General features: G+C 35.6%; 1 protein-coding gene across 2 annotated transcripts in view; it reads right to left on the minus strand.

Moving 5' to 3' along the window:
- Nucleotides 1–843: 843 nt before the first annotated feature.
- Nucleotides 844–14,810, minus strand: part of TTC27 (tetratricopeptide repeat domain 27) — a 115,191-nt gene continuing 101,224 nt past the window's right edge. For both annotated transcript variants that reach the window (XM_058836490.1, XM_058836491.1), the window contains 4 exons: nt 8,131–8,328; nt 4,603–4,714; nt 3,891–3,991; nt 844–1,088 (listed from right to left, as the gene is read on the minus strand). In XM_058836490.1, the coding sequence (XP_058692473.1) occupies nt 966–1,088; nt 3,891–3,991; nt 4,603–4,714; nt 8,131–8,328 (534 nt within the window). In that variant the 3' untranslated portion in view covers nt 844–965. The remainder of the gene's footprint in view (nt 1,089–3,890; nt 3,992–4,602; nt 4,715–8,130; nt 8,329–14,810) is intronic.

The following is a 14,810-nucleotide window of genomic DNA, read 5'->3' on the forward strand; positions in this document are numbered from 1 at the left end:
AAATAATTATTTGGTTTACTTGTACCTTCTGGCCTTCTCTTCAGGGAGAAAATTCTTACATTCAGCAACAGATCATACCACAGACTGTACAAAGCCAAAATATAGATAACCACACCATTCTCATAGGGAGGAGCAAGCCAAAACTATATATGTGAGGGAATTATTTCACACAGGTTTCTGGAAAACTCTGAAAAAATCTTATTTTAAGAAGAGCAGTAGCAAAGATGCTGAAAATTGAAACCACACAAAATAGTCTAGATGAAAATAAGACACTTGGGTCTAGTCAGATGCGAGTATTTTAGATTAGACTGTAGTTTTATTGCTGTCTCAGTGGAGGAAATCCCCCTGCCTATAAAAGGCCCAAATGAAGTACCAATCAATTGCCCACGGGACACAAGTTATGGATATTGAATAAGCCATTACTGCTTTAAGTAATACCTGTTTGCAAATCCTAATGCAACAAACAGCCTTCTATTTAAACTGTATTACCTGAAGAACAAAAAATACTAAATTCTTGCTCTTAGGACCCCACTCCCACCTTATAAGCACTGAATTAAAATGGGAAATAGGTGGGGCTCAGCTCCCAACTCTACTGCTTGCTTCTTCCCCAGACCAGCACCTCCCCTGCTCCCCACCTGGGCAGGGCATCCTCCAGCTTCCCAGCACCAAGGTGGATGAAGCAGGTAGAACTAATCCTCCATAATCATCTTAAAACATCAGTAGCTCTCTTCCAGAAAATCTGGGGCTGAAGAACCAAAACATGCAACTTTTTAAGACAGTGGGACCAGGAAAGAATATTAAAAGGCAGCTGGAACTTTGAAAAAAAGCTGACAAGAACAGCACTGTACAGAAAAATGTTTATTGAGAGTGTTGTTGCCTGAGAATTGTTACCATTTCATCAGCAAAAGCAGTGGCAAAAGAAACATGTCATTATCATCATCCCATCCTGAAATTTGGTCCGTGTGTCAGCACTGGTCTCTCAGCTGGTTGCTCAGCTCCTGAAGTTCAGCAATCACGTTGTCCATAGCTGTCACCTCATCAGCTATTTCACTGTGAACCTCATTACTTGTTACATCTATGAAAAGTTGCTGCATAACAAAAGGAAATACTTGTAAGTACTTTATAAATAAATACCTTTAAAAGATACATACAGATTTTCCTCTTTCAGGGGAGAGACAAAATATAGGGAGCTCATCATCTCTGTACTGCTTTTTGTAATTTTGTACACTATGATGGTATCTCTCTCTAAGAAAAGGTCCTTTTGTGGCTGATAAATGGAAATTATGCACACACACATATAGACACATATCCCGCATACAGATCCATATCTATACCATCAGATGCCACACACCTGATATTGTGCCAGAAGGATCAAATCCTCCTGTGGATGTGGGGTTTCTGCTCTGACCTGACTACCTATGCTGACTCCTGACTCCACTGAAAGTAAATGACTTTTTCATGAAACTCAAATTAGAAGAGCATCTCACATTCTGTCACTGCATTTTATAAGCCCACCTGCTGACAAATTGGTTGTGAATTTTAATGACCATTTTCCCCAGTTTCATATTCTGTTGCTTCATTTTTTCAAAAACTTCAAATAAATATTTTTTCACATTTGATGTCAAGACAAGCCCGGGTGGAGGCATTCACCTGTGTTTAACCAAGTCATACCAGAGAAAACAAAACACTACAGAATAATAAAAATAGATTGTTCTTAAAGACCTTAAGACATTAACAGAAACCAAAAAAGTGCAGCTACCTTGTGAGCAATCATAATCTTCATCTATTTAGTATTGAGGCTGTGTGAGGTACCACTACACAGAAATATGGGGAAGGGGGGACACCCAAACATATGTTTTCCCTTCCTTATGTAAAGGGAGAGTGATTCACACTTCATTTGACGCAAACACAAAGCCTACATTTAGAGACAAAAACAAACTGAGAAAACAAAAGTTACTCTGGAGTACATCTGTACATCATTATATCATCAAAACATAATGGGATAATTCAGATATGTATATAAACAAAAATGTACTTAAAAGTCTTAACCCAAGGTATTCACTGTGCCTCAAAACAATCTTTTCACTGAAATAGGGAACATCTTACACAAAAAATAGGAACATGTTTGTGCTACAAGTACAGAAACTTCTTTGACTTTCAGCCCCAAAACCTCACACTGAGTGTGACAGAAAAGTTTGGTAAATAAGGATGATATAATTATTTTATCTCTTTTTTTTTTTTTTCCCCTCCTCTACACACAGAGAAATCTATTTGGTTAGAGACAGCCTGGGGAAGTTTTAAGCACCATTTCTGATCTGCAGCCTTTGGCAGATTGTGGGTGCTTCGTGAGTCTGGCACAACACAGAAGCTCAAACATCAAGGGATGGAGATCCCAGAAGCAGTGACATTATTCTACTGATTTGTTCCAATTGCAAGTCCTGACTACAGAATTTTGGAATTTTACATTTTCTTTTATTATTTATTTTCACTGTTCTTTCATTCCTTCTGAAATCTTTACTAGTGAGTCTGCTCTTAGCCCGTTTTTAAAGTGCTTTTTTCAGCTGAAATTAAAAATTAAAAAAACCCACCCCACAGTAACATTGACTCACAGGGCCGCAAAATGAGATGCAGTCAAACTTGGACAGGTATAAACAGTGCTAAACTGTTTATAGGGTCTGACAGAATATGACTGAGTTTTTAAACTACAACACACTTTGAAAATTCAATATAACTTGAAATTGAAAGTAAGATGGCATCTTGGAAGGGATGGAAAATCACTGAGTTCAGATAAAATACTTCATTTCTAATATGACAGTTTTCTCAGAAGTACCATAAAACCATTAGTTACCAATAATATAGATGTTAATTTAATTAATGCCTTTGGGACTTAAAATAGAATTTACTAGACTCATACATTCTTAATCTTTAACATGATCTTTCATAATATAAACTACCTGTACTTGTATTCATACAATTTGTCATTTAGTGCTTTCTCTACAGTAATACTCAGACTGTGCACCTTTTTTTAAAGAAAACACAGTAATATTTTGTGAATAACAGCAAAAAATATGTTGTCTCTTTTTTCGAAACATTTGAAAGCCTTACCTATACCTGTATCTAAAAGCTGAGTTACAGATCCAGTTTGTGTTTGCTAATGCAACTTTCCTAGGTTTTTATCCTTAAAATTAAAGGACTTGAGAGAAAATGAGCCAAGTTTAGCACATTGATGATTAATCAACACCTTGTAACACAAGCACACATTATAGAACTTCAGCTCTGTGATTCACAGTTGCTGACTCCCCTTCACAGGCAGGACAAATCTCTAATATCTGTATTTTAATATAAAAAGTATGACTGAAATACAATACCTTTTCCAAGTAATTGGTATTTGAATTGGTAGGGTATCCACAAAAAACAGATTAAAAATTACTTCCATCTTTTAATAAATAACTCTTTTTAAAACACTCCAAGTGATGCAAAGGAATCTTGACACATCTGGGTCTTTTCTGCAGATTTAGATCCATTTTTCCTGAGACTACCCAGTTTATCCCATGACTACTCACATTAGAAACAGGTCTTTGAAATGACTGATTGCTTTCAAACATTCAAATCTGTTCACCCAAAATTTTAAGTAAAATTCTACCTTACTCTAAAATTTCAATGCTGCCTCTTAGAACAGTATTGCAATCAAAGCCTAGCAGAAGAAAGGAAATAAAAGTTTAGTTAAAACTGGAATCCTTAACAGCATAGAGATGAACATGCACCTGATGATGCACTGAGACAGGCAGGTATTATTTGATCTATAATTGATTTAAAACGGAGAAATTCTGGCAACAGAACAAAGGTTCCTAGCTTTCAAACAAAAATTCCTACCTTTCAAACATTCCTACCTTTGCCTTGGATGACAAGCCACGTAAGTTGAGCCGAGCTGAAGAAAGTATCTGCAAAGCTTCCTGACGATTAGATTTGTTCTTGCTGCATTTTATAGCCACTAGAATCCAAACACAAAAGGACCCCAAAACAATAAAGCATTACCACTCTAGCAATAATATTTGAACAAAAACATTTAACTACATATCTTGATACCATCCATAAACTATTTTAACTGCAATATTCCCCCACAAAAAAAAAAACAAAGTAAAAAAAAAAAGCCAAGTAATTTTGAGAAGGTAACTCTAAATACAACAGGTATCTCTATCCTTCCTAAACACAAGTATCACAGAACAGGGAATAATCTTTCATTAAATATATAAATAAAGTTTCATTCATTTCCTGACTGGCAAACTCAATCAAATAATTTATGTGATGATCTGAGGACTGAGATGAACTGCAGACACATTTTCACTTGCATTATGAAGTTGCTAGATCAGAAAATTAATTGATTCCATGTTTACCAGTCATATGTTTACTGACTCACCCTACACAATTTCTGCCTCATTCCAAGTATATTTTTGTATGCAGTATCATGATGATACTCTCTGTTACAGGACTCCTAGTAGTAGGAATAAATACAATAGGTAGAGTATTATTTTGCCACTAAGCTTAATAAATATTTGTTACACTCTTCATGAAAAATAAAAATCCTTTTCAGGCAGAACATACCATGTGCAATCTCTATGGCTCCTTTCACCACTTCCTTAAAAGAAGAAACATTTTTCTCCCAATCACTTGATTGAATTTCACATTTATGTGCCTTAGTGAGATACTGCAGTGACTGCAAGGAGGAAAAAAAAATTATCAGTATGCCAGAAAATCAGCTAGGAGACCAAATTAGTTTCAAGTATCTACAAGATTAGTGGTGAATCCAGAAAATGAATCTATCTATATCAGAAAATGTATCTATCTATACTTCATTTCCTGTGAGTTGGCGTAGTGTCCTCCTCTGCAGCGGTAAGCGCCAGCTGTAACACAGATGTTCCTCACCAATGCTGCAGCTCAAGTATGAGAAGCATATAAAGTAACATGTATCTAATTTTTATCTTCTAAAAATCTGTCTAGACTGATGGATGTGACCCATGTTTGCCAAGTCATCATAATTAAATGCACGTGAAAAACAGAAAAATACTTGTATTCACACTTCAAACAGCAAATTCATATCTAAAAAAATTATAACTGAATACATCAAAGCTTTCTTTCTCTATATGTAATCTTGGGAGATATGCATTTTACAGATGTAGCTATTAGTTGCCATACTGCTCTGGTTCTCAGTGTGAACAGGGAAAAAAAATGTAAACAATATGGTAGGAGGGTCCCATTAAGGGGAAAAAAATAATTTTAGCAGAATAAATTAATTTTTGCTTTTGAATTTTGTTTTCTTTCTACAGCACCAAAAAGTGAAACAAATACATGCCAGAAGTTACATGGCTTAGTTCGATGACAACCCTCCAGCTATCTTTTTAAAGAGTTTAAGTATAATATAAAAGAATAAAAAAAAAATCATATACATGAAGACAGTAAAGACTTCTGATTTTGTGGGTTGTCACCCCAGAAGCTTCCACTTTTTCTCTCCCACTAGAGTTCCAATCAGTATGGCACAGGTGACTGAACTGCTCATGCTGCTGCAAATGGCAATATAGGGATATTAAGTCAAACCAGAGTGAATTAAATTTTTTTTTCATAATTACCTAGGTTATAACTGGTAGTAGTTCTGGCAAGCAGAGGCAAGAAATCCCAAAAGAAGATAAAACACTTTTTACAGCAGTGTGATTTCAGTCTGCATGTGTCTGAGTCAGAGCAGCAAATTAGGGGGGTTTTGCTGACAGATGTCAAGGAAGGGAAAGAATTCAAAGTCTTGTGGGCTGTTTGTTTGCACTTCTGGAACCTGGATTTATTCTGAAAGGAAACAGTTACGAGCTGCGGAAAGTTCAAGGAACAGAAGGAATTCATAGCCTGGGATGGACCAGCAGGAAACTTGAAGGCTGGAAAGACTCCTCAGTGGGAAAGGTGTGGACTGGACTGCATTCAGTATAGGGAAGAAAGAAGTGCTGAATGAGGTGGCAGCTCATGTATATTGAAGTGTGAGAGTAAATATATGCTAAGCTAAAGAAAAAAACTCCAAAACAGAGCCACAAACCCAAGCCTTCAGTAGTTTTACACTCCTACCTTGCAAACTTTGTCTTATGTTGATTTAGCTTACTAAATCAACATAAATTCACACACAGCACTGCTGTGAATTTTAAGTGTAGACCCTAGTTGTTCATGTGGCATCAGATGTATGAGCAGAACAGAAAATTATAAAAAGCCAGCAACCAAGACACTCTATTACAATAGCCAAATATACAAGATTGTTCTTTCAAATTCAGTGTCAGGAACAAAATTGGTTGAATATAATTAAACCTGAACTAAATTAGGTGCAGAATGGAAAGGTATGGAGTAAGGAGGTGCATGACACTTTGAAAGGTTTGTTCTCATCTCTTTGTCCTTTGATGCCACAGTACAGTAAGTAATGCCCTTTTAGAATTCATTGACCTTTTGCCTAAAAAATGTGGGTGGCAAACTGACTATACATCTAGAATTTTTCTACAGATACAGTTATATTCACTGAATATCTGACTGACCCATGACGGTGCTTGTGGCAGTAAAGCCAACATATATATTTATAATTTTTACTTCATAATATGATATCAGAAATCAGTGGTTATTAGGTGTATTAGAAATTAATTTTAACACTGTAAATGAATATATGCTGTGGCTGTAGGCAGTTTTGCTCTTTCATGATCTGGATCTATGGTACTGTCACACCAGGATATTTGGATATACATGTAAACATACCTTAAGTATTCATAAACATCATTCCATCTCGCAGGCAAGCTAGACTGTGTGTTCCACAACCAGTCTGATTAGGAAACACAGTTAAAGTACTGTCTACTCGACAAATTGAAACCATGCTTTTAACTGGGTTAGTTAAAAATACGGTGATGTAACCAGATTCTGAAATGATTACATTCATAGTATAGACAGGGCCTCTGCTGCTTTGCATGTCTGAGTAAGAATTTGAGGATATATTACAGGATATTGCAGTGTCTGTATTTCTGCATTCTAAATAGGCCAAATCCCTTTTACTGTTCGGCTGTAAAGAAAAAATAGGGAACACAAAAGGGAGGAATTGGAGGTATAATAGACAACAGCAATGACTAGACAAGGCTCTTCACAGGGCAGAGCACAAAGAGACAATGAACAAGGCACAAATGATTATAAATTTAAGCCCACAGGAGTACAATTTGTAAGCCTAACCATCTTCCTTTCTTGACATCAAGCAATCCTCCAGAGAGGCATATTTTTTGCCCAGGCCAAAGGTATAGCCCCATTAGTAAACACACACTGAATGCTGACCCTGTGTACTTTCAACGTCAGTGAAGATCTGATAACCCTTAATTATTTTTGAACTGTGAATGGCTATTTGAACTTTTTGAAATTTAATACCAAATGCAAACCACACTTCAGCATACAAAAAGTAAACACTTCTAGTAGTGCAGAGTGGTTATTCTGGAAATGCAATCAACTTAATTCCTTGGGAAGTGATAAGGACAAGAAATGGAAGTTAATACAGCAAAAACAGTGATGGGTAAAGAAAAACCAATGGTTCAGCAGACTAAGAATTAAACAGCATTATTTAACTCCATTTTAAGCAAATTAAGATCAAAAAATTTCTACTCTGGGTAGTCAAACTGTGGTGTAGATGATTTTAAGTGCATTTTCCCATAGTGATTGCAAAGAGTGCAGATGGCTTATGCTGCTACTGGATCATGCCTTTAAGATCCATTTTTTTTGGAAGCTGCAATATCCTATCTTCAGAATCAAAGATCTCAATTTCAAAAAAGCCAAAAGCCACCATTTGGTTATAGACATTAGACTGTTGCCAAGTTTCAGAATGCAAATTCAGGACAATACATGTGCTGTGAAAAGATGTTTTGAAATGACACACTGTAAAAAAAAAAAAGATTTTTTTTTTTCCTCAAGTCGAAGGAAATGGATGTAAAACATCTTGCTCCTGCTCTGCATAATAAAACTGTGTGCTGTAGGAACATGAAGAAAACACAATGAAAAACGTTATATAAAACACTATAAAAACACTAAAGTAAAACAGGTCTGGAACAAGAGCATGTTCTACTATAGCACTATAGTTCTTACCTTTTCAATATCTTCACCACTATCATTTTCTCCATTTCCATAAAGTTGGGCATAAAGTCTCCAGATTGCCCCATCATTTGTCACTCGTGAAGTGACTCTACCCAAGAGCTCTTGCAGTTTCCCCTTCAATCCACTTGATACCTCTCCAGCACGATCTTCCAGACCATCCACTACTGCTCTGACCAGAATAGCCAGCACCTTAAAAGAGCAGCAGGAGAGAATTGTTATTTCAACTCAAATCAACATCAGTATATGTAATGTTATCTGTAATATCTAGTCTTTATTAATGATTGTGCCATATGACAAGTAGAGAATTTACTAAGAAATACATGGAGTAATTCATCTGATTTAAACCTCATCTATAAGATTCTATGTTGGTGAAGGTGAAGAGGCCAAAAATCTAAGACAGAAATTTGGGTAAAAGAAAGTGCACCTTCTAATACAGTTATAGAAAGATCAGTAAACAGACTGAGCCAAATTAATTCAGGTATTGGAAGGCACTGTTTTTTACAGGACCTCTATTAAGCAACCTGCAGAAAGTCAAAGATGTACAGTGGATAAGATGGAAACTGGAAGGCAATGGAATACCACCTTGGGAATCTGTTTTTAATGCACTTTTGGTAAATTACTAGTCAAATTAGTTGCATCAAACTCTTCTACAAGTACTCATTAGTGGCCATACTTTTTGAATCACTGGCTTGAGAATGTGGGATCTGACCTGCAGAAATGCTAAGCATCATTTTGCATGTAAAAAATGCTACATCATACCAGTCTTTTTGTCCCAAACTGGACACTGAAAAGTAGAAAACAGTGTCACTTTGCCTCAGTTTCTCCTCAGCAAAATAAGAAACAGCAAATGTAAATCAAAGCAGTAGATCATATGATGAATTAGAAGAAAATTAACCCCAGAAAAGCTGCGCCTTATCAAGTGAGCAATACTCATCCTGTGCAGTGCATGAGAAACAGAGATTGGGGAAGAAATAAGGATGAAAACAAAATAGAAGTTTCATCAGGCTTGCACTCAAGACAGGCCAGTAAGAACTGCACAAACACCTTCATGCTGGTAGTTCCTAACTTGTGAGCCTGTCGTTTGGCAACCTCAACGCTTCAACATTTTTGTCTACATGACACTAACACAATCAAATTACACTCACAGCAATATTGATATCAAGATAATAAACTAACTCCAAAGATGACCTGTGAATAGCTGCAAACCCTACAAATACACCACTGTTCTACTAAAAGCAGAATGGGAGGCATCCTCACAAATCAAGTTGCAGTTCACTGGCAGAAAGTAATGCAAAAATGACGATATTATCAAAGTATATTATACTTAGAAAAAAAACACACCCAGTTTAGCATTTGTGATATGTTCACTTTCCTAAAATAACTTTTCTTCTATAGTATGACTCAATTACAACGCATCCCAAAAAATAATGAGTTTTATCAGATACAGAAAATTCTTGGCAGAACAACCCAAATCAACCAAAATGGCTGATAATTTTATTAAATAAATCTAAGTAATAAAAGAAGTGAAAGCAAATGTACATCTACCTGGAATCTTTTCAGAACTAATGGTATCACAGTAACATCTGAACATGAGTTAAACAGCTCCTCTCTTGTCCCCCCAAAACCACAGCAGTCACTTATATTCCTTATAAAATGATACGAACTGGCAGCTCCTTCTTTTCACGATCTCTTAAGAGACCACTTAAGATAACAGAAAATATGATAAACTATTAATAGTCCAAAAGGTCTGAAATTCATTTATATTCGTGATTTGGAATATAAGGCACCAAACCCCGTCATTAACCAGGTCTTCTATAACGAGTTGCTAGAAAAACATCAGCAAGTGTTGATATTTCCATTACTACAGCACTGTAATAAAAAAAACATAAGAGGTGCAAGAAAAAAAACTGAACTATGTTCTCTCTTGACAAGCAACTAGAACTGGTCCTGAGGATTCATACATAGATGTATGACTTCTCAATCAGTTTCTCGGTTTAACAAAATAATTAATCGAGGCCCAGAATGTTAGTTCATGTGAATATCATATATAATCATCAAAAGTTCTAAAGCAAATGATGTTTTGTTTGTACATGGAAAAAAAAAGTTTCCTTACTCAAGGATTAGGATGTAGCAACTGTAAAACCCCCTATTCCCTTTGCTTACACTTCTATCATAATAATCAATTTCCTTTTTTTGTAATCCATCATGTAAACTGGCACTACAGCAGTTAAAATGAAACTAGTGTCAAGATCCAGATTAAAGGGTCCATTAAACAGTAATGAATCATTAATGCTATCCGATTGTGCACACTTGTTACATAGTCATTTCAAACTTCAAGTGAACTGTACTAATCATCCAAAAGTATTAGCAGTGTAGCAGAGCTTTGCATTTAGGTTGCCATAAATGATAAAATTTGTATCTTTGAGAGATTTTAAACTGCCATACATACTAAACTACTAGAGCAATGCTCTGTTGGCCCAAGATCCCAAAACAGCAGTGGGGGATTTTTTTGGTTGGTTGGTTGGTTTTTTTCATGCCTCTTTTAATGAGCTGGGCTCCATATGACCAGAGAGTTCATGTTTAGTATGACATCACACCATCTGCATTCCTCCTCCTCCTTTGCTTTTGTGTATAATGTGCTTACTACAAACTGAACAAAAGACACTGTGAGACAAAATCTTAGAAATAAACCAAGTAATTTATAAATGCTGCCATTTTCATCAGTTACTCTCATTTCACAATTGCTCACCAATCAACTCCTTTGATATAAACATTCTCTTGGTCAAACCATTTTTAGATGCTTCACTAATACTAATCAAACTTGACAGTGCTCAAAAAAGATAAGAACCTTCAGATAACAGATCCAAAATGACAAATCTGCAGTCTGTGAGCTCTCCCTATTCCCCTTCCAAATTAAGGATTTTATAATGAAGACAACTGTCATTAGTGAGCTACTTAAATGAAGTAGAGCTCCTGAAACTATTAATTCCTACCCTTGCTTTTCAAAATCCCATTGGAACATGTTCTTGTGGCCTTCTGTTAGAAATGGTTTGGCAACACCAACTGCTGAAATGAGGATGTTGCTTGATGGAAAGGGTACCAGAAAAACTTTGCTAGAAGCTCAATACCACAGAATTGCAAAGTGGAACCCTTTGTCCATACTTCTGTATTCATAATCTTTGACAGCACATAATGAAGATACAGTTTCTGAAACAGTATATTTAAACAGTTTTTCCAACCACAAAATAACTTAGTCATTCACAGGCCTGCAGCATTCCAAGTAAAAAAGTTGATTGCCTCCACAAGCATGCATGTGATGGAAAGTAGAATAATCAGGAGTAGCAGAAATGTTCCAGGTATATTTCCTAGCTCATACCAGTAATTCAGAGACCAAATTGATGATTATAATAGGTAAGGCTTTCTCCTTGGGTACTTTTTAGTGACTGATTTACTAGTGGAAACTACAGATAATTCAGTTAGCCTTTGTATTTTATTACATAACACATAAATTCAAGGTTTTTCAGGTATATTTCTCAGCTTTGTGAATATTAAAAGATATATGGAAATGTGAAGAATTTTAAGAACCAGTAAGGAGAGAAGGCAAGAAAGTGTGCTTTTAACATTTACACACAATGCTAGCAAACAGAGACTTCAGAAACTGTCCTTTGCTGTAATCTTTTACTGCACTGTTGCTCATTTATAAAGAGACCTTTAGCTCTTCCGTGTTCAATTCTATATGCAGAATCTGTGCATACATATCTTCAAGCTTCATGATATCATGATCTCAGAACCTTTGCCACAGGGATGGCATTGTTAAAGAACTAGAACAGCACAGAAGCAAAATTTCCCAAATCTGTGTGCTGTATTCACAAGACTAGCACAGAGGACAACAGTGGCCTAATAGAAATCACCAATAAGAAACTGAATGCTTTACTGTTATTAGAAGAAATCAATGATTTAAAAATATAACTTCATGCTATTCTGAAATAAAATAAAAAAAGTCTGATGTAACTAGAGAAATCAAGGATATTTCAAATTGTATATTCAATTACACACTTGTGATCAATACATTCAGTGTCACAAGGGGTATTCTGCAACACTGATTATGCTAAAAGCAGTTTGGTTTCACAAAGAACTGGAATCAATCACTCAACTTCTTTCTTCCAGTCTTGTGCATATTAATTTTTTTTTTCAATTTCTACCTTGTTTCTCTCAGCACTATGTCATGTCATAGTAGTATAACAATTAAAATCTGTGATGATGACAAATACTAAAAAAAACCTGAGAGACGATCATACTATGTTGAATGGAAATAATGGTGTTTGTTTTCATTTACTCATGTTCATAATTTCACATTGTCAAGATACAGTTGCACAAGATGGTTATAGATCATTCCTATTTAAAACAGTCCAGTTGGAAAAAAGGAGAGGCTCACCAATTCATGGTGAACTTTGTAAACAATTTCAGCAGAAGCTTTTATATTTATCTGCTTTTTTGTTTTGCTATGGAAATGCTCTTCTCTTCCTTGTAAGATAATTGTTTCAAGCCTGAAATTCTCTAATCAGGCTCTGAGGTTTTTCTTGGGAACTAGTAAAATCCTCTTAATTGAGGCAACTTTATTAGAAGTTACAATGAAACCCATAAAACACTTCACATATCAGAAGCCAAAGTTAAAATTAAGATGCAAAAAGAATTTAGGAAAGATAACATATATACTTCTGTAAAAGTTATAAAAGTTGTATGAGAACAAGATTGTTGGAGTCTGAAATACAGACTGTGTGCCCTTGCTTTTAATGTTTAGTTCTGGGATTCAAGGGAACACTGAATTTCATATAACATGAAATTCATGAGCATGTTTTCATAGTAATACATGAAAACAAATGCTAAAGTTAGATAGAAAAAGCTAAAAGTGTAGGTGTGTAGATTAGAAAGTTTCTTAAATCACTGGGCGAAAAAGTAGTTTAGAGAACAGGAGACAAGATGGAAGATTTAGGGTGTTGTCTCTTGTCCTTCTTCTTTCTTCTTCATGTTCTTCTCCTAGAGGTTTTTGGGTAATAGTCAGTGATTGGATAGAAAATGCCGCAGTGCATCACAGAGGTGATGGGTCATTGGGTCATTAAGAAAAATAATATACGTGTCTATTGTTAATTGGATAAAAATAGGTATAAAGATAAAAGAACTGCGTAGTTCAGGGCCATTTTGTGTATCAGACATGAAGTGTGCCACAAGGCCTTGTTTGTACCATCAGAAGAAAGAAATGTACCAAATTGCAAAGATTAACCTTGTAACCAGCCTAGAGAGACCTGTTAAGTTTTGTAAGGATCCTACAATAAACACGAGAAACAAGATTCTAACGAGCTCGAGAGTTTACTTCAAATAATGAGAACTGAGATAAGTGGAACTCCCCACGAGGGAGGATCCCAGAAGAATTCAGCCCAGAGAAGGCTGGGGGACTGTAGAAAGTTATATCCACAGAGAACAGAGCCCAAAGGAGGCAAAGAAAAGAGAGACAGAGGTAACACAAGATGAAAAAAGTTATGCAACAAAAATAGAAATTTAATACAAACATTAGTTTCAAATCCTTTAACAAAATATATTATATAAAATTTGACAAATAACAGTAATAGGCGTCTATATCATCTCAAAATATCTCAAATGGGTAAATAGATGAAGAAACATCTATTCCTAGTCAGCTGTCTGCATGTTTAAAATAATACAGTAGACCACCCCTAAAAAAGGTGAAAAAAATTGAAAAAAGCCAACCATCTACAAGATACTCCATGACAGGCCCCACCAGCGCTACAGTACTCTAGCTGCCAAACACACTAATCTTTACCACATATAACACAATTTTCCATAGACACTCTTTAGTGCCAAGATAGTTTGAAACATTTTAATGTTTAGCTATATCAAACCTAAAAGATTTTATTAACACAGATCATTATCCTGTGTATGATTTGCTTTATTAGTAATAAGTATTGCACTCATATATAATTTGTGATTAAAAAGTAATGTGAAAAAGGTATTTAACATCCCTGCCCCCCATGACAATGAGATGTTTCTACAATTTTAACTAATTCTATCTGCTCTCCCTCCTCATCAATAGACTCAAATTCCCAAAATCCAGGAAAGCTACTTTTCTCTTTTTATGGGACAAGAAACAAAACATTCTTCTGGGATCCATGAGCAGCAGCAGCTAGTTTGTCTTACCCTGGAACTACACAATCTCCCTAAGAGCTCATAAGCTCTTCAGCCAGATCTGCTAAATATGTAAAGGCTCTTGAAGATGCTTTACTACTTTCCTTTTGACATTCTTTGGCTCGCCTTTCAGATTCACCTTGCTATATTCACAGAGTGTGCACAACCCTGCTTGGATCAGGACCTGGTTTCAATCAAGGTAACATCCCAGATAGGTTCTCTAGATTTTGTCCATAGCATACATTTACAAACACAAAATTTAATTAAACTGAACTACAGTGAGAGATGAGCAAAAAGTCCTCTTTTATTTTTCTCTGTTCTTAAGAATCAATATTATGACTGTAATGCATTCAATTTACTTTCAAAGGCTCATTTGTGGAATTTTCCAACACATGGGAAAAGCTTCCCTTTCTTTAAACTAAATAATTTATATTACTTCTGATACTGAGACATGCAGGAACAATATGTAAAGA

The sequence above is a fragment of the Poecile atricapillus genome, chromosome 3, assembly GCF_030490865.1.
Source record: "Poecile atricapillus isolate bPoeAtr1 chromosome 3, bPoeAtr1.hap1, whole genome shotgun sequence".
NCBI lineage: Eukaryota > Metazoa > Chordata > Aves > Passeriformes > Paridae > Poecile > Poecile atricapillus.